General features: G+C 38.4%; 1 protein-coding gene across 1 annotated transcript in view; it reads left to right on the top strand.

Annotated features, from left to right (window-relative positions):
- Positions 1-15747, top strand: part of AVEN (apoptosis and caspase activation inhibitor) — a 190977-nt gene that overhangs the window by 21962 nt on the left and 153268 nt on the right. The window contains exon 2 of the mRNA XM_029237023.1: positions 13516-13693. Within this exon, the coding sequence (XP_029092856.1) occupies positions 13516-13693 (178 nt within the window). The remainder of the gene's footprint in view (positions 1-13515; positions 13694-15747) is intronic.

Here is a 15747-nt window from a genome sequence, read left to right as displayed (position 1 = left end):
GTCCCCTGCGTCGACAGGCGGACTCTCAACCACTGTGCCACCAGGGAAGACCCCGTTTTTTTTCTTTTTTCTTTTCCTCTTTCTTTTTTTTTCCCCTTTCAGCTTTGCCCTCTGAGGGGCAATGTGGGCAGCTAGAACTCTTAAGAGAAACCCGACCTTTGGGCCAGAGGATTGGGAGAATCCTAGAGAGGAAAGAGCTGGAAGGGGATCCTCTCTGTGTGTGAAATGTCCAAAGGCAGGGGCTCACCCTGAGCTGCACATCGGGGAGACAGACTGGAAGTAGCAGTGTAGCAAAAGCCTTGAGAAGTGACATGGGAACTGTTGCCCACAGGAGATGAGACAGAACTTACTCTCTGGATCTAACCAGATTGGTTGCCTGATAAAATGGAACAAACAAAACCATAACATTCTCCGGAGGATTTTTAATGGGATCCAGAGTCTAAACAACTTCACATTCACAATGTTATTCTACATCTAAAATTTCACAGTATACCAGCAAAATGTGACCAATTCTTGAGGCAAAAGACAGTCAATAAATGCCAGCCCCAGGATGGCCCAGATAATGGAATTCTGAGGCAGAGACTTTAAAGCAGTTATTATAAGTCTGCTCCCTCCATGAGTTAAAGTATCTTGACATGAATGGAAGGATAGCTATTCTTCTTTTAGAAGAAACCATAGGAGGAAACGTTCGTGACCTCGGATTAGGCAAACATTTCTTAGGTATAACACCAAAAGGATGATCCGCAAAGAAAACAATTGCTAAGTTGGACTTCCTGAAAATTAAAAATTTATGCTTTGGGAAGGACACTGTTGAGGGGAAAAAAAAAAAAGCGACATAGGAATATATGGGAAATTGCTGTACCTTCCATGTAATTTTGCCGTGAACCTAAAACTGCTATAAAGAATAAATTCTATTAAAAAAAGACAAGCCACAGACTTGGGAGAAAATATTTTCAAATCACATATCCAACAAAGGACCGGTAGCCAGAAAATACATAGAGCTCTCAAAACTCAGGATGAAAGTAAACAATTTGTTTAAATCTTTTCCCCATTTTTAAACAGATGGTTTACCCAAGAAGATATATTGATGGCAAATAGCGCAAGCTGGTCAACGTCATTTGTTATTAGGGAAATCCAAAGTAAAACCACAATGAGAAACCGCTTTATGTCTATTAGAATGGCTTAAAAAAAACCCTGACAGTACCAAATCCTAGCACTTTATTATCAAATTAAACGTACGCTTTTCATATGACCCTGCAGTCCCACTCTTAGGTATGTATTTACTTACCCCAAGGAAATGAAAACTTTCTGTACATGAATGTTTATAGCAGCATTTTCTTCATAATTGCCAAAAGCCAGAAACAACCCAAAGATTCTTTAACTGGTGAATGGAGACACAAACTATCCATGCAATGGTCTACAACTTGCCAGTAAAAAGGAATGAACCACTGTTACTCAAAACAACATGGATGGATCTGCTACTAATGTACTTGGTTAAGTGAAAGAAGCTTGGAGGGTGGTATGAAGGGAAACTTTGGGATGATGGGATTGTTCTGTATCTTGATCGTGGTGGTGGTTATATTGATTCCATTTGTCTAAGCTCACAGTACTTTGTATTTTACTATATGGAAATTGATAAAAGAAAATAATTATTGGGGACTATCTAGTTATAATTTTTAGCAGATCCTAAAAGGATAAGTATTCCAGACCGAGAGGGCTCTTATTTTTCACATGATATACTTTGGCTTTGAGGTAAGTCGTCAGCCCTCTTCAGTGGTGAGAGAAGAGCGTGTCTGTTTAGTAGACTTGTAAACCTGTGATGTCTTTTTAAGTGAATTGTGTGCCTCAGCTAATGAAATCTACCACTCTGGATCTTACTGCTTTTTGAGTGGCTTCAGGACCATTAGAAATAATGAGAGGAATTTCCCTTTTTCTTTTTAACGTTTAGTGCACTGAATTACTGTGAATAATGCCTGAAGGCTGGTCTCGGGATTGTGTGCAGAAGGAAGCAAGGTTTATCTTGCTGGTGATTGTGACATTTTCTTTGGGACAGACCCAGGGTCTTCTTCCTGTTGCTTCTGTCCTCTAGGGTTGTCTCTGAGGTAGCCTGTTCAGAACTATCTTTTTTTTTTTTTTTTAACATCTTTATTGGAGTATAATTGCTTTACAATGGTGTGTTAGTTTCTGCTGTATCACAAAGTGAATCAGCTGTACCTATACATATATCCCCATATCCCCTTTCTCTTGCATCTCCCTCCCACCCTCCCTATGCCACCCCTCTAGGTGGTCACAAAGCACCGAGCCGATCTCCCTGTGCTATCTTAATGACAAGTCACACTCCAGACATTTTCTTTTCTTCTCCTCTTGTCAAAATTGTGATAATGACAGTGTGTTACTCTCAGGGAAGGGCTTTGAATTTCAAGTTTCTTTAGTCAGTGTGTTGCCTTTTTAGACATCCCAGTGGGGACACTATTTGGGGACACTTTTTGTGCTGAGCATATTATGGAAAGATACAGCATTTTCCTTCTGCCAAGCCTAGAGCTCATGTTCTAATAGGCAGTAGCTTTTTCATATTTATTCCTCTTGAGAGTTTCAATTACGATTTTAAACTCACAGGCTGCCGTGTTAGAGGAAAGCAATACTACGAGTTTAATTTGTGCTTCCTCCACAAAAGAGTATTTGGACACTGTTGGTGGGGATCTAGAGAAGGTGGAATTAAGTGTTGCTTTACATTTCTATGAAGCGGAGATAGTCTCACGCTTACACAAAAGATGAGGCACAAGTCATGTCAGTATTGCTAACTCCAAGGGAATTTTACCGACACGCGATTATTCAGGCTCGCTCTTCCATGGCCCAGCTTCAAGGCCCTTGGCTTGTGTGCACTTCATAATCCTGGTCCTGAGATTTGCGTTTTGTCCTTGTGGATTGAGGGCTTTGAGAAAATCCACCTTTCTCTAATGCAAGGTAAAAAGCTCTCTCCCTTCCTATGTGTCTTTGCTGCCCTTTCTTTTAATTAAAGTATTTTCCTCCCTAATGTTGGAAGAGCTTGCTAAAGGTCACACTTGAAAAGAGCTGCAGAAGGCAAGTGCTGATTTATAGTATTCTCTCCTTTCACAGGGGAAATTGTCTTGCGAACCTTTCTGCCTCCGGAAAGTGCATTTTCTTTTTCTCATTTCTCAATTTTGGTTAAAGTGGTGTGGATGGGAAGGAAAAAGTTTTTGCTGACATGTAGCCATGATGTCATTCTGTTGATGGCAGAGGAACAGAGAAGGCAGTTCAACCCGAAAAGAAGAGCGTGGCGGCTTGAGCTCCTTGCAAATGTCACGCATTATGGGGCAAACGTAAGCCTCGCGTTTAACGCAGGCGTTTGTCTTCATTGCAAACAATGCCATCTACAAAATATTTGCCCTTGAAATCTCTAAATACGATGTTTGTAGAAGTTGTCATCCGATTTTTATGGACGTTAAGGGAGCCGACTGACAAGAGTGCTCCGAGCGGCCGAGTCCTTTTCTCTTCAGACTAATGTTGTCATGTGTAAGTGCTCTTGAAGATAAAAGATTTTAGTGTTAAAAAAAAAAAAAAAAAAATTAGCCAGCCCACAAAAGAGAAATGATATGCATTTTGTACAGATTCTATTCATCAGGGAAGAACTGAATAGGGGGATGAATTCAAAAGAGGCACTTCAAATGGTAGAAAGCGAGAGACCGTGGAAGCATACATTAAATTATGTGTCAGATAAAATACATGCACAAAGAAACACTTTTCCAATGATTGGTCGAGTGGTTCATTCCTCCTCATTCGGTCAGTGTGTGCATGGGCTGCCCCACATCACGTAAGGTAGGGACTTAACAGGAAGAATTCTCTTAGGTCCGTTTGTTCTTTCATGTGAAATGGCAAATTCAACAGCTTTCACTGGGTGGGGCCTGGGTTTAGCCCTTGTCTTTAAAAGAGAGAACAGCTAAAAAGGGTAGCTGTTGTCTTCAGAAATTTGACCTATAGGTTAAATTTATAGGTTAAGCTTATAGGTTTTTGCCACAAGGAAAGTAAGACTGTAATTCAGTCAAGGGATCTAAATGAGGTGATGTGCAGAACTTGTATGAAGGCCCACAGGTTTCTAGCTGCACAGCTGTAACTTAGATCAGTCACTAAGGAAAGTGCAGTGAAAATTGCAGTCCACTTGACTGAGTTGTGAGGTGGTGTGAAGTGTGTTCTACCAGATGGTAGCATTCGTCCTTTAATTAATATAGATTGTATAAGATGTAAGTCACACCTGTTTGCTTATTGTTTCCTTTTTTTCACATTTTATCAGTTTGTCACCCATTGACATCATCTTCTATTTTCGTTTCGACAATTTTTGCGAAAGCTCATCAACTCCCCTGTTCAATTGCATATTTTTCTTCATGTCATTGATGTAGGGAAGGTAGTTTCACACATCAGAAGATGATTCTTGAATTATCAGTCTCTGGCTGGTTACATCTCTTCTGCCCGTTAAACAGTCTCATTATTTTTCTCTGTTGGTAGTTAGGAGTTTTGAGCAGGACCTTCACAAAAGCTTTAGAAACTAAAAGACTAAAAACATTAGAGAGAATGATTTGTTTCACTAAGATTTTGCTCAGTGAAGAGACATATTTGCAAAAGCACTAAATTGCATCTCAGGCAGGTTGTCATTCTGCCTCTGCCAGTAAGACCTTGGGCAAGTTCTTTTCTGAACCTCATCTCATCTCATCTCCAAAGCCTCGGGGCTTAACCCAGATGATCTACAAAGATGCTTTCAGAGAAATACTGTTATTTCAACCAAATTTTCAATTTGTCTCCTTGGGTTGATTATTGTGGAACAAGTTTGTAAAGGTATTGGTAAGAAATTCTGTTCTAAAGGTAGAAAATGACATTATCTAGTAGTAAAACGTGTTTTGAGGCATGGAAAAGAGTAGATGACTTCATTAAAAAAATAAATTTATTGACTCTATTATGTGCACAGGATAAAGTACAGCAGCATACAAAAGAACTGTATATGACTTTGTGCTTCTTCTAAGTGCTGCTGGAATAAATGGTTGCCAGGTAACAGTTTTCAATCCTTTCAGAATCTCTGAATAAGGCTTACTGCAATCACTTACCTTGGTAATTGGCATCTTATTAGAATTAATAGCTACATGGTAACAGGGACATTGTGTGAAAAATTAAGTGATAAATGTTTCAAAATAGCTAACTTCTTTGAGGAAGCCGCTTAACATTACTGAAACAAGGATGAGATCTCCATGCTGTTTAAAAGGCAGGTGGAGGCGGTTACTTTGTCTCATTTCGTAGGGAGAGTGTAGCACTCCATTCTAGGCTCTGTGATGAATTGTTAACAGGTGGACTCTGGGTGAATTTGGGATGGGTGGGTGTGTGCGTAGTTGGTGAAGAGACACTTGGCAAATCATACACAATATTTTGATAAGCCCAAGAGATTATTTACAAGACAGTGGTTCAGAGCTCTGAACGTAAAGAAGGAAAAAACCTTGCTTTTGTCTCAATACCTGTGCTCACCAGAGGAGGGTATTCACTAAGTATTTAAACTGTTTCTTCATTCTCCCGGACTCTGTAGCGCACAAGCACCCAGAGACACTTGGGTTTAGCTCACAGTGGGTTCACAAGTTTGATGGAGAAAAGTTTGTTAGCTGGACCAAAAACTGGTAGAAATATTTTAGAAAAGATTCAGGTTCATTTTGCAGCTCTGGAGATAAATAGTGCTTGAGATAACTTTTGACTAAAGTGTAATATGAAAGAAAGGGGGAAGCTTGTGAGCAAAGAGACTGCCCCGTGCAAAGAAGGAAGTAACAAGGAAATGTGACCGTGTGAGACAGATACCCATCAGAGTCCATCTGAGAAGCTATCTTTAATATAATGTTTATTAGGTAGTTTTGAAACAATCTGTTGTGCTGATCTGATAGTGCTGTGAACTTCATTCTGATAAGGAACCTAGGAAGTAGAAAATTTCGCCCCGTTTTGTGTCCACATAGTGGTTACTGTTCAGATCTGGGGTGTATCGTTTGAAGGAAAGGTGCAGAGCCTCTGAGGAGCTAGGAATGGAGATGAGCGGTATGGCCCCAGCTTCTTGATTCTGCTAACAAATGGTAATCAGTTTTTCATACCTCATTTTTATCAGACTCTGAACCAAAATAACACCAATAAGAAAGAGAGAACCTGGAGAAGGAAAGGGATGGCATGAAGGTCCCCATGAGCCGAGTCATTGAACAACCGCTTCATGGGTTGTTTACCTTTTTTTCTCTGTTCTCAGATTCTTTCCGCCTCACTTTTTTTTTTTTCTTTGCATGTATTGACGTCTCTGAGCAACACTGAGACTGGACAGCTGTTCTTTTTCATCTTTTGCCCCGAAAGACTCAGGGTAGAATTTCTAGTTACATACTTGAAACAGTGAAATTGTATTACGATAAAACACTTCTGGATGCTGTGTGGGATTTATTGTAAAAATGTGCTTATCCTTAGTATGTTTGTCCTTTACAATAACAACTTTGTATGGGATTTGATCATGATCCTCGGTTGTTCCTGATTTTCATGTGAAAGCAGTTTCCGGAACTTTTAAAAGGGAGACACACTTAAGGTTGGCTTTTCAGATTTCATGTCTCTGGAGCCCCCTCTTCTGTTATTTTGTAGTGTAAAAATATGGACAGCTCGGGCTTCCCTGGTGGCGCAGCAGTTGAGAGTCCGCCTGCCGATGCAGGGGACACGGGTTCGTGCCCCGGTCTGGGAGGATCCCACGTGCCGCGGAGCGGCTGGGCCCGTGAGCCATGGCCGCTGAGCCTGCGCGTCCGGAGCCTGTGCCCCGCAATGGGAGAGGCCACAACAGTGAGAGGCCCGCGTACCGCAAAAAAAAAAAAAAATATATATATATATATATAGAGATAGAGAGAGAGAGAGAGAGAGAGAGAGAGAGAGACATCTCACATCTGGTATATCCCTGCGTCCTCACCACCCCTACCCCAAAACCTGGACCTTCTTTTCCCTCCCTCCCTCTCCTATTCTGCTCAACTGTGACTCTACATCCAGCAGTTTCTCCAGAGTGGAGTCTTGTCCTGCAAAGGAGCTTTGTTTGCCCTGTTACTTTTGAGAGTTCATAAGGCCCTGGCTTACTCAGCCCCTTCAGGCTTTCCTGTGAACGCCTTGTACACACCCACTACTGGAATACAAACGACCCAAGATTCTTAGCCGCTGTTCTCCACGGACCTCTTCTGGTGAGCACCTGTTGTTTATTTTGGGATGCTCAGGTCTTCTAGGTGCTCCATTGCTCCCTTTGCTTCCTCTCACAGGTGCTGGTACATGTGGGGCTTGTGACTGCTGGTGATTGGTTTCTCCCTGTTCATCTCTCACTTTGTGGCTGTACCTCGCCACCTAGGTTTTTGTGGATGTTTTCCGTGTATTTTTTATTTTTCTGTCCTCGTGGTTCTGTGTGGACTTTGAGGGGATTTGGGAAGACTAAAAAACTGCTACTACTGCTACCATCTTCCTAGAATCCTCAAACATGTTTTTCTTTTTTACCCTTTCCCATGGTTGACCTCCCTGGGCTGTGCTTTGAACAGCTCTCACCCCATAGTTAGAAGCATGTTCTTTGCTAATTCTCCTTGAACCTGGGGACCGCCTTCCAGCAGGAGATAGCAGCTGTTTCCTTTACTAGACTAATCTCAGGCCATGTGTTCACAGCTAGAGCTGAGGTATACCATTCTCTCAACCTTCTTGCCTTCCCTGAAGTGCAAGACTGTTCCTGCAAACGTCCCCCATCCCTCTTCTTCCTCCATTTCTGATGCTCTCTTGCTCCCATAGCGTCTTAGGTTTTTTTCAAAGCACATATCACACTGCTTTAAGTGTATGTTTGCTTCTCTGATTTCCCCACAGAACAGCGGTTCTTAAGGCTAGGGACCTTGTCTTGTTTTTTATATTCCCAGTGCCTGAGCTGGTGCTTGGCACTCAGCAACTACTCAAGAAATGCTTGTTGAAAGAACACTCGCAAACGAGTGGTGCAAGGAACAAAAGCAGTCCTCTTCAGATATATTGTAAGATAGACAGAGGGAAAGAAAAGTGCCACTTAGGCTTGTATTTAAAGAAAAACTGTGTCTTGGTATGGAACTCTGAAGATGACTATTTTAATTTTTATTTTCAAAATTTCCGGTGGGGAGAGGGTGGCAGTGGTCAAACCACATCTACCAAGTCCATTTTGATTATAACCACTAGAAATGATCATGGGGAATTTAAGAGATGTAGAACAATCAGTGATAATGATTAAGGAATCAGAACTTTGTCATTATGAAGGAAGAAATATGATTAATTTAGGTAGAGAACATAATCATAGACCCAGGTAGACTGGCCCAATGTGATTTCTACATGATCTTGCTTGAGGGCAGAGGGTGGACCAGGGCTACCCAGGTTCCCTTTAGCTTGATAATTACTAATTTAATTAAGTTCTCTCTGGTGTTTTGAGGGTTTGGGGAGTGTCTTAAAGTTGGCCAGATAAACAACAGCTATTTAGTGGTCTGTGATTTTTCTTGCAAATGAAAAGTGATGACATTAAAACCTCAGTAACTAAGGAAACCAACCCTGTGCTGGTAGAGAAGTGAGATGAAAATTTAACTGAGACAGAGTTGAAAGAAAATCTGGCCTATAGAGAACAAACTAGCGGGGAGGGGGAAGAGGAGAGGGGCAAGATAGAGGTAGGGGTTTAAGAGGTACAAACCACTGTGTATTAAATAAATAAGCTACAAACAAGGATATGTTATACAGCACAGGGAATATAGCCAATATTTTATAATAACTATAAATGGATATAGCCTTTAAAAATTGTGAATCACTGTGTTGTACACCTTAAATTTTATAATATTGTACATCACTCTACTTCGATCTAAGAAAAAGAAAATCTGATTTCCAGTGTTAAGCCCATGCAGTGTAATCCCTGGGACAGAGGCAGGTGCACCTGAAGTACCATTTGCCTTCTTAGGAAGAGTAAACTGTCAATGGCTGTGATAGAGGGGAATATGTTTTGTACACTGAGCTTTACCCAGGAATGCTTGGTCTACATGCACTCTTTATACGAAGGTTGACTATTTTTGTGTATGTAAAACCTTTTAGTCAAATGTTTTGATAAAGCAGGGTTCTTACTTGAAGGCCTCTTAGTTGCTTTTCTGGTTAATTTGTGTGACTTAGAGCATAACCACAGCAAGAAGCAAATTGTCTTCCTTATAGTTGCATTTAGTGCCTTCTCTACTGGAAAAATTGTTGATGTTAATTCGTAGAATTTTACCTAGGAGTTGGGACTTACAAGGTGGATTAATTTGGTAGTTTTTAAACCTTTTTAAGCCTGAATTCTTACACAGAGCTCAAGTTGTAAAGCAGATAAAGCGAAACTGATTCATTCTGTTGCCACTCCCACCCTCCTTTCCATAAGGACTCTATAAAAGGACAAACACAAAGTAGAGTTTAAAATCACCAGTTGGAATGAATGGATAAATAAAATGTATATACATACAATGGAATGTTATTCAACAATAAAAGGAATGAAGTACTGACACACACTACAACATGGATGAGCCTTGAGAACATTATGCTAAGTGAAAGAATGCAGTCAGAGAAGTGATTTCATTTATAGGAAATGTCCAGAATAAGCACATCTATAGCGACAGAAAGTATATTAGTGGTTTTCTGGGGCTTCCTAGAAAATGGAGAGTGACTGTTAATGGGTACAGACTTTTTGGGGTAATGAAAATGTCCTAAAATTGATTGTGGTGATTGTTACACAATGTTGTGAATATACTAAAGACTATTGAATTACATACTCTAAATGGGTGAATTGCATGGTATGTGAATTATACATCAATAAAGCTATTATTTTAAAATTTGAAAAAAAATAAAATCACCAGTTGGCCCAATGAAAGTTACTGCAGTCTAATTTCCCAGACTGCCCTTAAATCATGGAAGCAGTAAACTCAAGGTCTTAGATGGGCTGCCAGCAAATGGCAATTGGCTTTCTATGCCTTCTAATTTTAGGCAACGCTCTGAAACAATAACACAGGTGAGAAAGAAAGACTTGAGAAAGAAAGATATAAGGACTGGGGTGAGTGAGGAGGCCTGTGGAGAAGTGTCACTGAACTTTGAGGGCTGGGTTACCATTTTCTCTGTTCTCAGATGCCTCCATCCTCTCTTCTTTCCCATATACTGATCACAAGGAGGGACAAGAAAAGAGGCTGTATATAATTCTCTTGCTAGAGAAACAGTTGAATTTGAATACAGTCTGGATCACTTTTTTTCCCATTCTTAATGGCCACAGTATTTTGGAGCTTAAATACTACGTACGTTGTTATATATATATGCCATGTATTGCATTTACTGATTTTTTTCAAGTATGATCATGCTGTAATGTGTATTTTATTTAATACACAATGACAAATGGAAATGTCCTTCTTAGTATACCTGTATACTAGGTATATACTATATTTTTTATTCAATCATTTATTAAAATTTAGCTTCTTGAAATGATATATAAAAGTTATTTTTGCTAGCACACTTTTCTAATACCGAAAGCTGTCATTGAACTCTTTAACCATGATGGCGTGTGAATTTTTTTTTTATTAAAAGCATAATTTAAAAAAATAGTGATGCCCAACAAGGACCTACTATATAGCACAGAGAACTATACTCAGTATTTTGTAATAACCTATCGGAAAAGAATCTGAAAAAAAAAATATGTAGGTATAACTGAATCACTTTGCTGTACATCTGAAACTAACACAACATTGTAAATCAACTACACGTCAGTAAAAAGTAGTGACGTATTAGTTGCTGCTTAGGGTCCAAATGATGATGTGAGAAAAAAATAACCTTAATAGGGTTAAAAATATAAAAGTTGGCAACTAGATTATTAACTAATGATATATTTTAAAGCTTGATAACATTTAAAAATTTTATAGTAGGATGAATTAATATAATTTTCAAATTATACACAGTGTAACATTTTTGGTTGGATATATTTGACCTTATTACTTAATTACTGAAATCAGTTTCCAGTTACTTTCTGTAGGAGGGTTTCCTTAAAAGTGTTCTCTTTCATATTTTTCTATCCCACCTGTTCCCTTCTGTGGTATAATTGCATTTTGTGAGAAACATACGAGTTTGTTGAAAAATGTGTGATTGACTATTTTCAACTTCCTTATTAGGTTCAAAGCAGGAAAGCTTTTTCTACACCCATTTACTCCAGAAGAAAGTAGAACAGGGACCTTCAAAAGCTAGGTTCCTGAGTATAAAAGGCTTTAAATAGGATCTGTTGTCTAGCTGTTATGTATTAGTAACTTCCCAGATTTTACTGGCTTATCTGCAAGCTCTTAATGATAAACATCTTTAAAGACTGTTGCTTTTTTGAAAGAAAAGGTAAGAGGATATTTAAAAAATAATGTTGCCTAAACATGATGTTCATAGGCTGGCCAGTTAAATTAAGCTGATTGCAAGTTAATGTAAATTATTGTCGTAAGTTAAATAGGACTACAGCTTCAGTGAGTAAATATTTTTATTTGTTCTGCTGTGTGTATTGGTACCTTTTGTCTAGTTGTTCTAGCCATTATCGAAAATGAGGTGTTGAAGTTTCCAAATATTGTTGAACTATTTTTCCCTTCAATTCTGTCAGCTTTTGCTTCATATATTATGGGGTTCTATCTTTAGGAACATATGTTTAAGTGTTTACATTTGTTATCTTTCTGATAGATTGACCCTTTTCGCCTTGTATAATGCCCTTTTTTGTCTCTTATGACAGTTTTGCCTTGAAGTCTATTTTGTCTGATATTTGTGTAGCCACTCTACATCTCTTTGGCGAACTGTTTTGCATAGGATATCTTTTTCCATCCTCTTCATTTTAATGATATTTTTATCTTTGAATCTAACATGTCTAGTGTAGACAGCATATAGTTGGATTTTTAAAAATCTATTCTGCTAGTCTCTGCCTTTTTGATTGAATTGTTTCGTTTAATCTATTCATATTTAATGCTATTATTGATACAGTTGGATATTTGTATCTGCATTTTACTTTGTTTTCCACATGTCTCATGTATATCATTCCTCTGTTCCTCCTTTACTGCTTTCTTTTGCACCAAGTGAATACTTCTAATGTAACATTTTAAATCCTTTAATGATTTTTTTCACTTTTTTGTAGTTATTCCCTTAATGGTTGCTCTAGGGCTTACCATATACCTTTTAACTTATTAGAATCTGCATCAGATAAGTTAATTCCAATGAGATATAGGAACATTACTCCAATACACTCCAGTCCCCATTTCCCCTTCTTGTGGCATTGTTGTTATACATATTACATCCATATGTTACAAAACCAGTAACACATTGTTATAATTATTGCCTTATATAATTTTATATCTTTTAAAGAATATGAGAGAAGAAAGAAGAGTAAGCATATATTTATGGCTTTTGTTACAAGAGCCTTCTTATTTCCTATTTCTAGTCTTTTTCATTTGTTTTTGTGTATTCCCCATATAGAGTTATTTCCTTAGACTAATACAGTTTTGCTCCCACTCACGTCCTTTTTGCTGTTATTGGCAAATGTATTGTTGGGTCTATAACATATAGAAATATAATTGTGCACATATTGTTTTGTACAGTTGCTTTTAAAATCAGTTATTGGAAGAGAGGCTGTATCAGATATGATTTGCAAATATTTCTCCCATTCTGTAGGTTGCCTTTTCATTTCTTCAATAGTCTTATAAGTGATTTTCTCTAGTTATAGTGTTTGAATAAGAGTACAAATAAGTTCCCAACATTACAATGGTTACGTGTCCATTAAGCTTTTTTTTTTAAACAGTTTTATTGGAGTATAATTGCTTTACAATGGTGTGTTATTAAGCTCTTTTAATCTATAGGTTTCTCCCTCCTCCCCCATCATTTTTTTTCCCTTGCAATTTATTTGTTGAAGAAACTAGACCCTTTATCTTTTGTAATTTCCCACATTCTGCATTTTTCTGCATGCTGTCTTAACATTTTAATGCCCAGGTCTGGAAACTGTTCTCTGGAATGCATCTGAGTAGGTTCCCATTTAAAGCTTATAAAATATACTTATGGAATGTGTTTGTAAAATCTGTAAATTGGAAGAACTAATTTCCATCCTAAAGTCTTTTGAATTTAAGACTCTTACAACCTTGACTATTTCAGTAAGAAGAAACAACTCTTGAAATAGGGTTACATTGGGGGTAGACTTCAGTGATTCAGTTACACTGATTTTAGGTAGGAGCTCATCAGATTTCCTTTTCACAGCTAAATGAGGAGTTTACACTGAAAGTACATTCTGATATAGTGGGGTTCTCTTGAAATATTATTTAATACTTGCATAGAGCTTGGTTTATAAGATGTGCTCTTTATCGTGATACCTGTGTACTATTTTTTTGTTTTCATTCGTTTTTAAAAATTTTTACTGCTAAGGCTACTAAGGTTAAGATTTCCACTGCCTGCTTATCGATTTGTCTCTAATGATTGCAGGTCGAAGGTGACAGTGATGCAGAGACCTATGGAGAAGAGAATGAAGAACAGGGAAATTATTCTAAAAGGAAGATAGTTTCTAACTGGGATCGATATCAAGATACTGAAAAAGAGGTCGATAATGAAAGTGGAGAATCACAGAGGGGGACAGATTTCAGCACTCTCCTCAGCTCTGCAGGTATGAATTCCAGTTGCGTGCGGACTGCTTAGTGCTATGAAAGTTGCACAGGCATTTATGTTCCCTTTTAAATAGCATTTTAATAGCTAGAAATTCATTGTTTGTTCTTTGGATTTTAAATCCAGGTAAAGGACAGTGTATCTAATGGTTGGCAAGGAAAAAGTGACATTTCTTTAAATGGAGATCTGGGTTTCCATGTACTGATGTAGAAAGACTTCAGTCCTGGTTGAAATGGGTAAAAGGCTTTATAGGAATGAAAAATGCTAAACTATGCCCCTCTAAATTGGGTAGGCTGAGAAACAGAAGTGTTTTCTTTGATTTCAGAGGAAGTAGTACTGAAGTTTATACAAAGCTTTACAAAGTTTCTAGAATATACATTCTTTTTTCCTTTTATACCCAAGAACGTACATATTATGGGTACACATGGGTAGGCATATATTGTAGCCATATGTGTCTGAATACTGATACTTTCTTTGTTGGTTTTGGACAGTCTTCTCTGTCAGCAAGGGGAGACGCTCACTCCTTCTTTGACCAGCTGTTTAAGATTGACTCCGTTGAGCAACGCACAGCAGTGTGAAGCCTGAGAGTAGTAACAGGAAATGGACCAGAGCTGGTTGTATAGAAGGCTATTCCCTACCAGCGTGTGGCATAAGAATTCAAAGGATAACTGGTGGCTAGACTTTTGGTTTTCAGGAGTTACGGATGGGGAGTGGGTGGGAGGTGGATGTGCTCATTAAAAGGGCAACACGAAGGATCCTTGCAGTGCTGGTACCGATCAATATCTTGATTGTGGTGGTGCACACACGAACTCTTATATACACACACATAAAAGTGAGTGCAAATAAAACAGGGGAAATCTGAATAAGATTAGTGGATTCTGTCTATGTCAAATGTCAATTCCTGGTTGGGATATTATGCTATAGTTGTGCAAAATGTTATCATCGGGGCCAACCGTGTAGGAGATCTTGCTGTATTATTTCTTATAACTATCTGAATTTACAATTACCTCAAAAAAATTGCCAGGTTAAAAAAAATTTAAAGGATGAAGCCATGAGAAACAGAGAAATAAAGTGAAAGTAATATTTTCAGACAGTTGGCTTTGAATTTCTTCTTCTCCCCAGCTTTTATGTTGCTGTTGAGCCGTACCTTTCTTTTTTCTCATCTGCCTGTATTTTTGAATGTCTGCACCAAACTAAGTATCATAAAGTGATGAATTGTCTTCCAAGTTAATAGAATAAACCCTTTGAGTAGGAAACGAAGAGGTAAGCGGAGAGAGTATTAGATTTGAGTAGGAGAGCAGATTCAGCCTGGGGTCGTTATGTTTACGCCACATAGCGTAACCCCCTTGTTTGGATGATGGCATCCAACTCATTGTTCAGGGACTGGTAGCTCATCTTTTTGCCACTCAGATGAGTGTTTCCCTCTCATTACCTGCATTTTGGCCAGTTATGGATTTATAAGCACTTTTTTTCAAGATAGGAGAAGGATAAAATGTGGGCTCCTCAGTTTCAATTTTTACCAGCTGTTCCACTAAAAGATTTAGGGGGCACATTGAAGTAGTGCATAAAATTAGCATGTGGACTGCCTACCAGTGGATTTAATTGAATCAATTGTGTAGTCAAGTTACTAGGACGGTATCTGGCAATAAAAGGGACTGCATAAATGTTTGAAAGCAATTCAGAATGCTAGTCTAATCTAAAAGTTATGCACATTGGCTTATGATTTTGGTTATTTATTGTAGCGTTTTATTTATAACTTAAAGCCTGGCATGGTTTGGGTCTTGTATGTATATTTTTCTTGTAGTCTGTCTTTGCTTACTGATTTCTTAAGTGGTTTATCGGTGATTAGTTTCTTGGGAGATCACAACTGTCACATCTTGATATGTCCTTACATTTCTTCCCCACTCTGCTGCTGATCTATCATTTTCTTTTCACTACAGCATAAGCCTGAGAAGACCTTCTGTGCTTTCTTCCTCTATGGTGGGGTAGGCTATATTGGATTACTTTTGAGAAGTGGAGTTCATTCTGTGATCATAAAATATTAAGAATATCCTC

Source organism: Monodon monoceros, unplaced genomic scaffold (genome assembly GCF_005190385.1).
Source record: "Monodon monoceros isolate NGI ecotype Baffin Bay Population unplaced genomic scaffold, NGI_Narwhal_1 Super_Scaffold_21, whole genome shotgun sequence".
In the NCBI taxonomy this organism is placed as follows: domain Eukaryota; kingdom Metazoa; phylum Chordata; class Mammalia; order Artiodactyla; family Monodontidae; genus Monodon; species Monodon monoceros.
The sequence above is the reverse complement of the archived record's forward strand: the minus strand, read 5'-3'. Positions and strand labels throughout refer to the sequence as shown.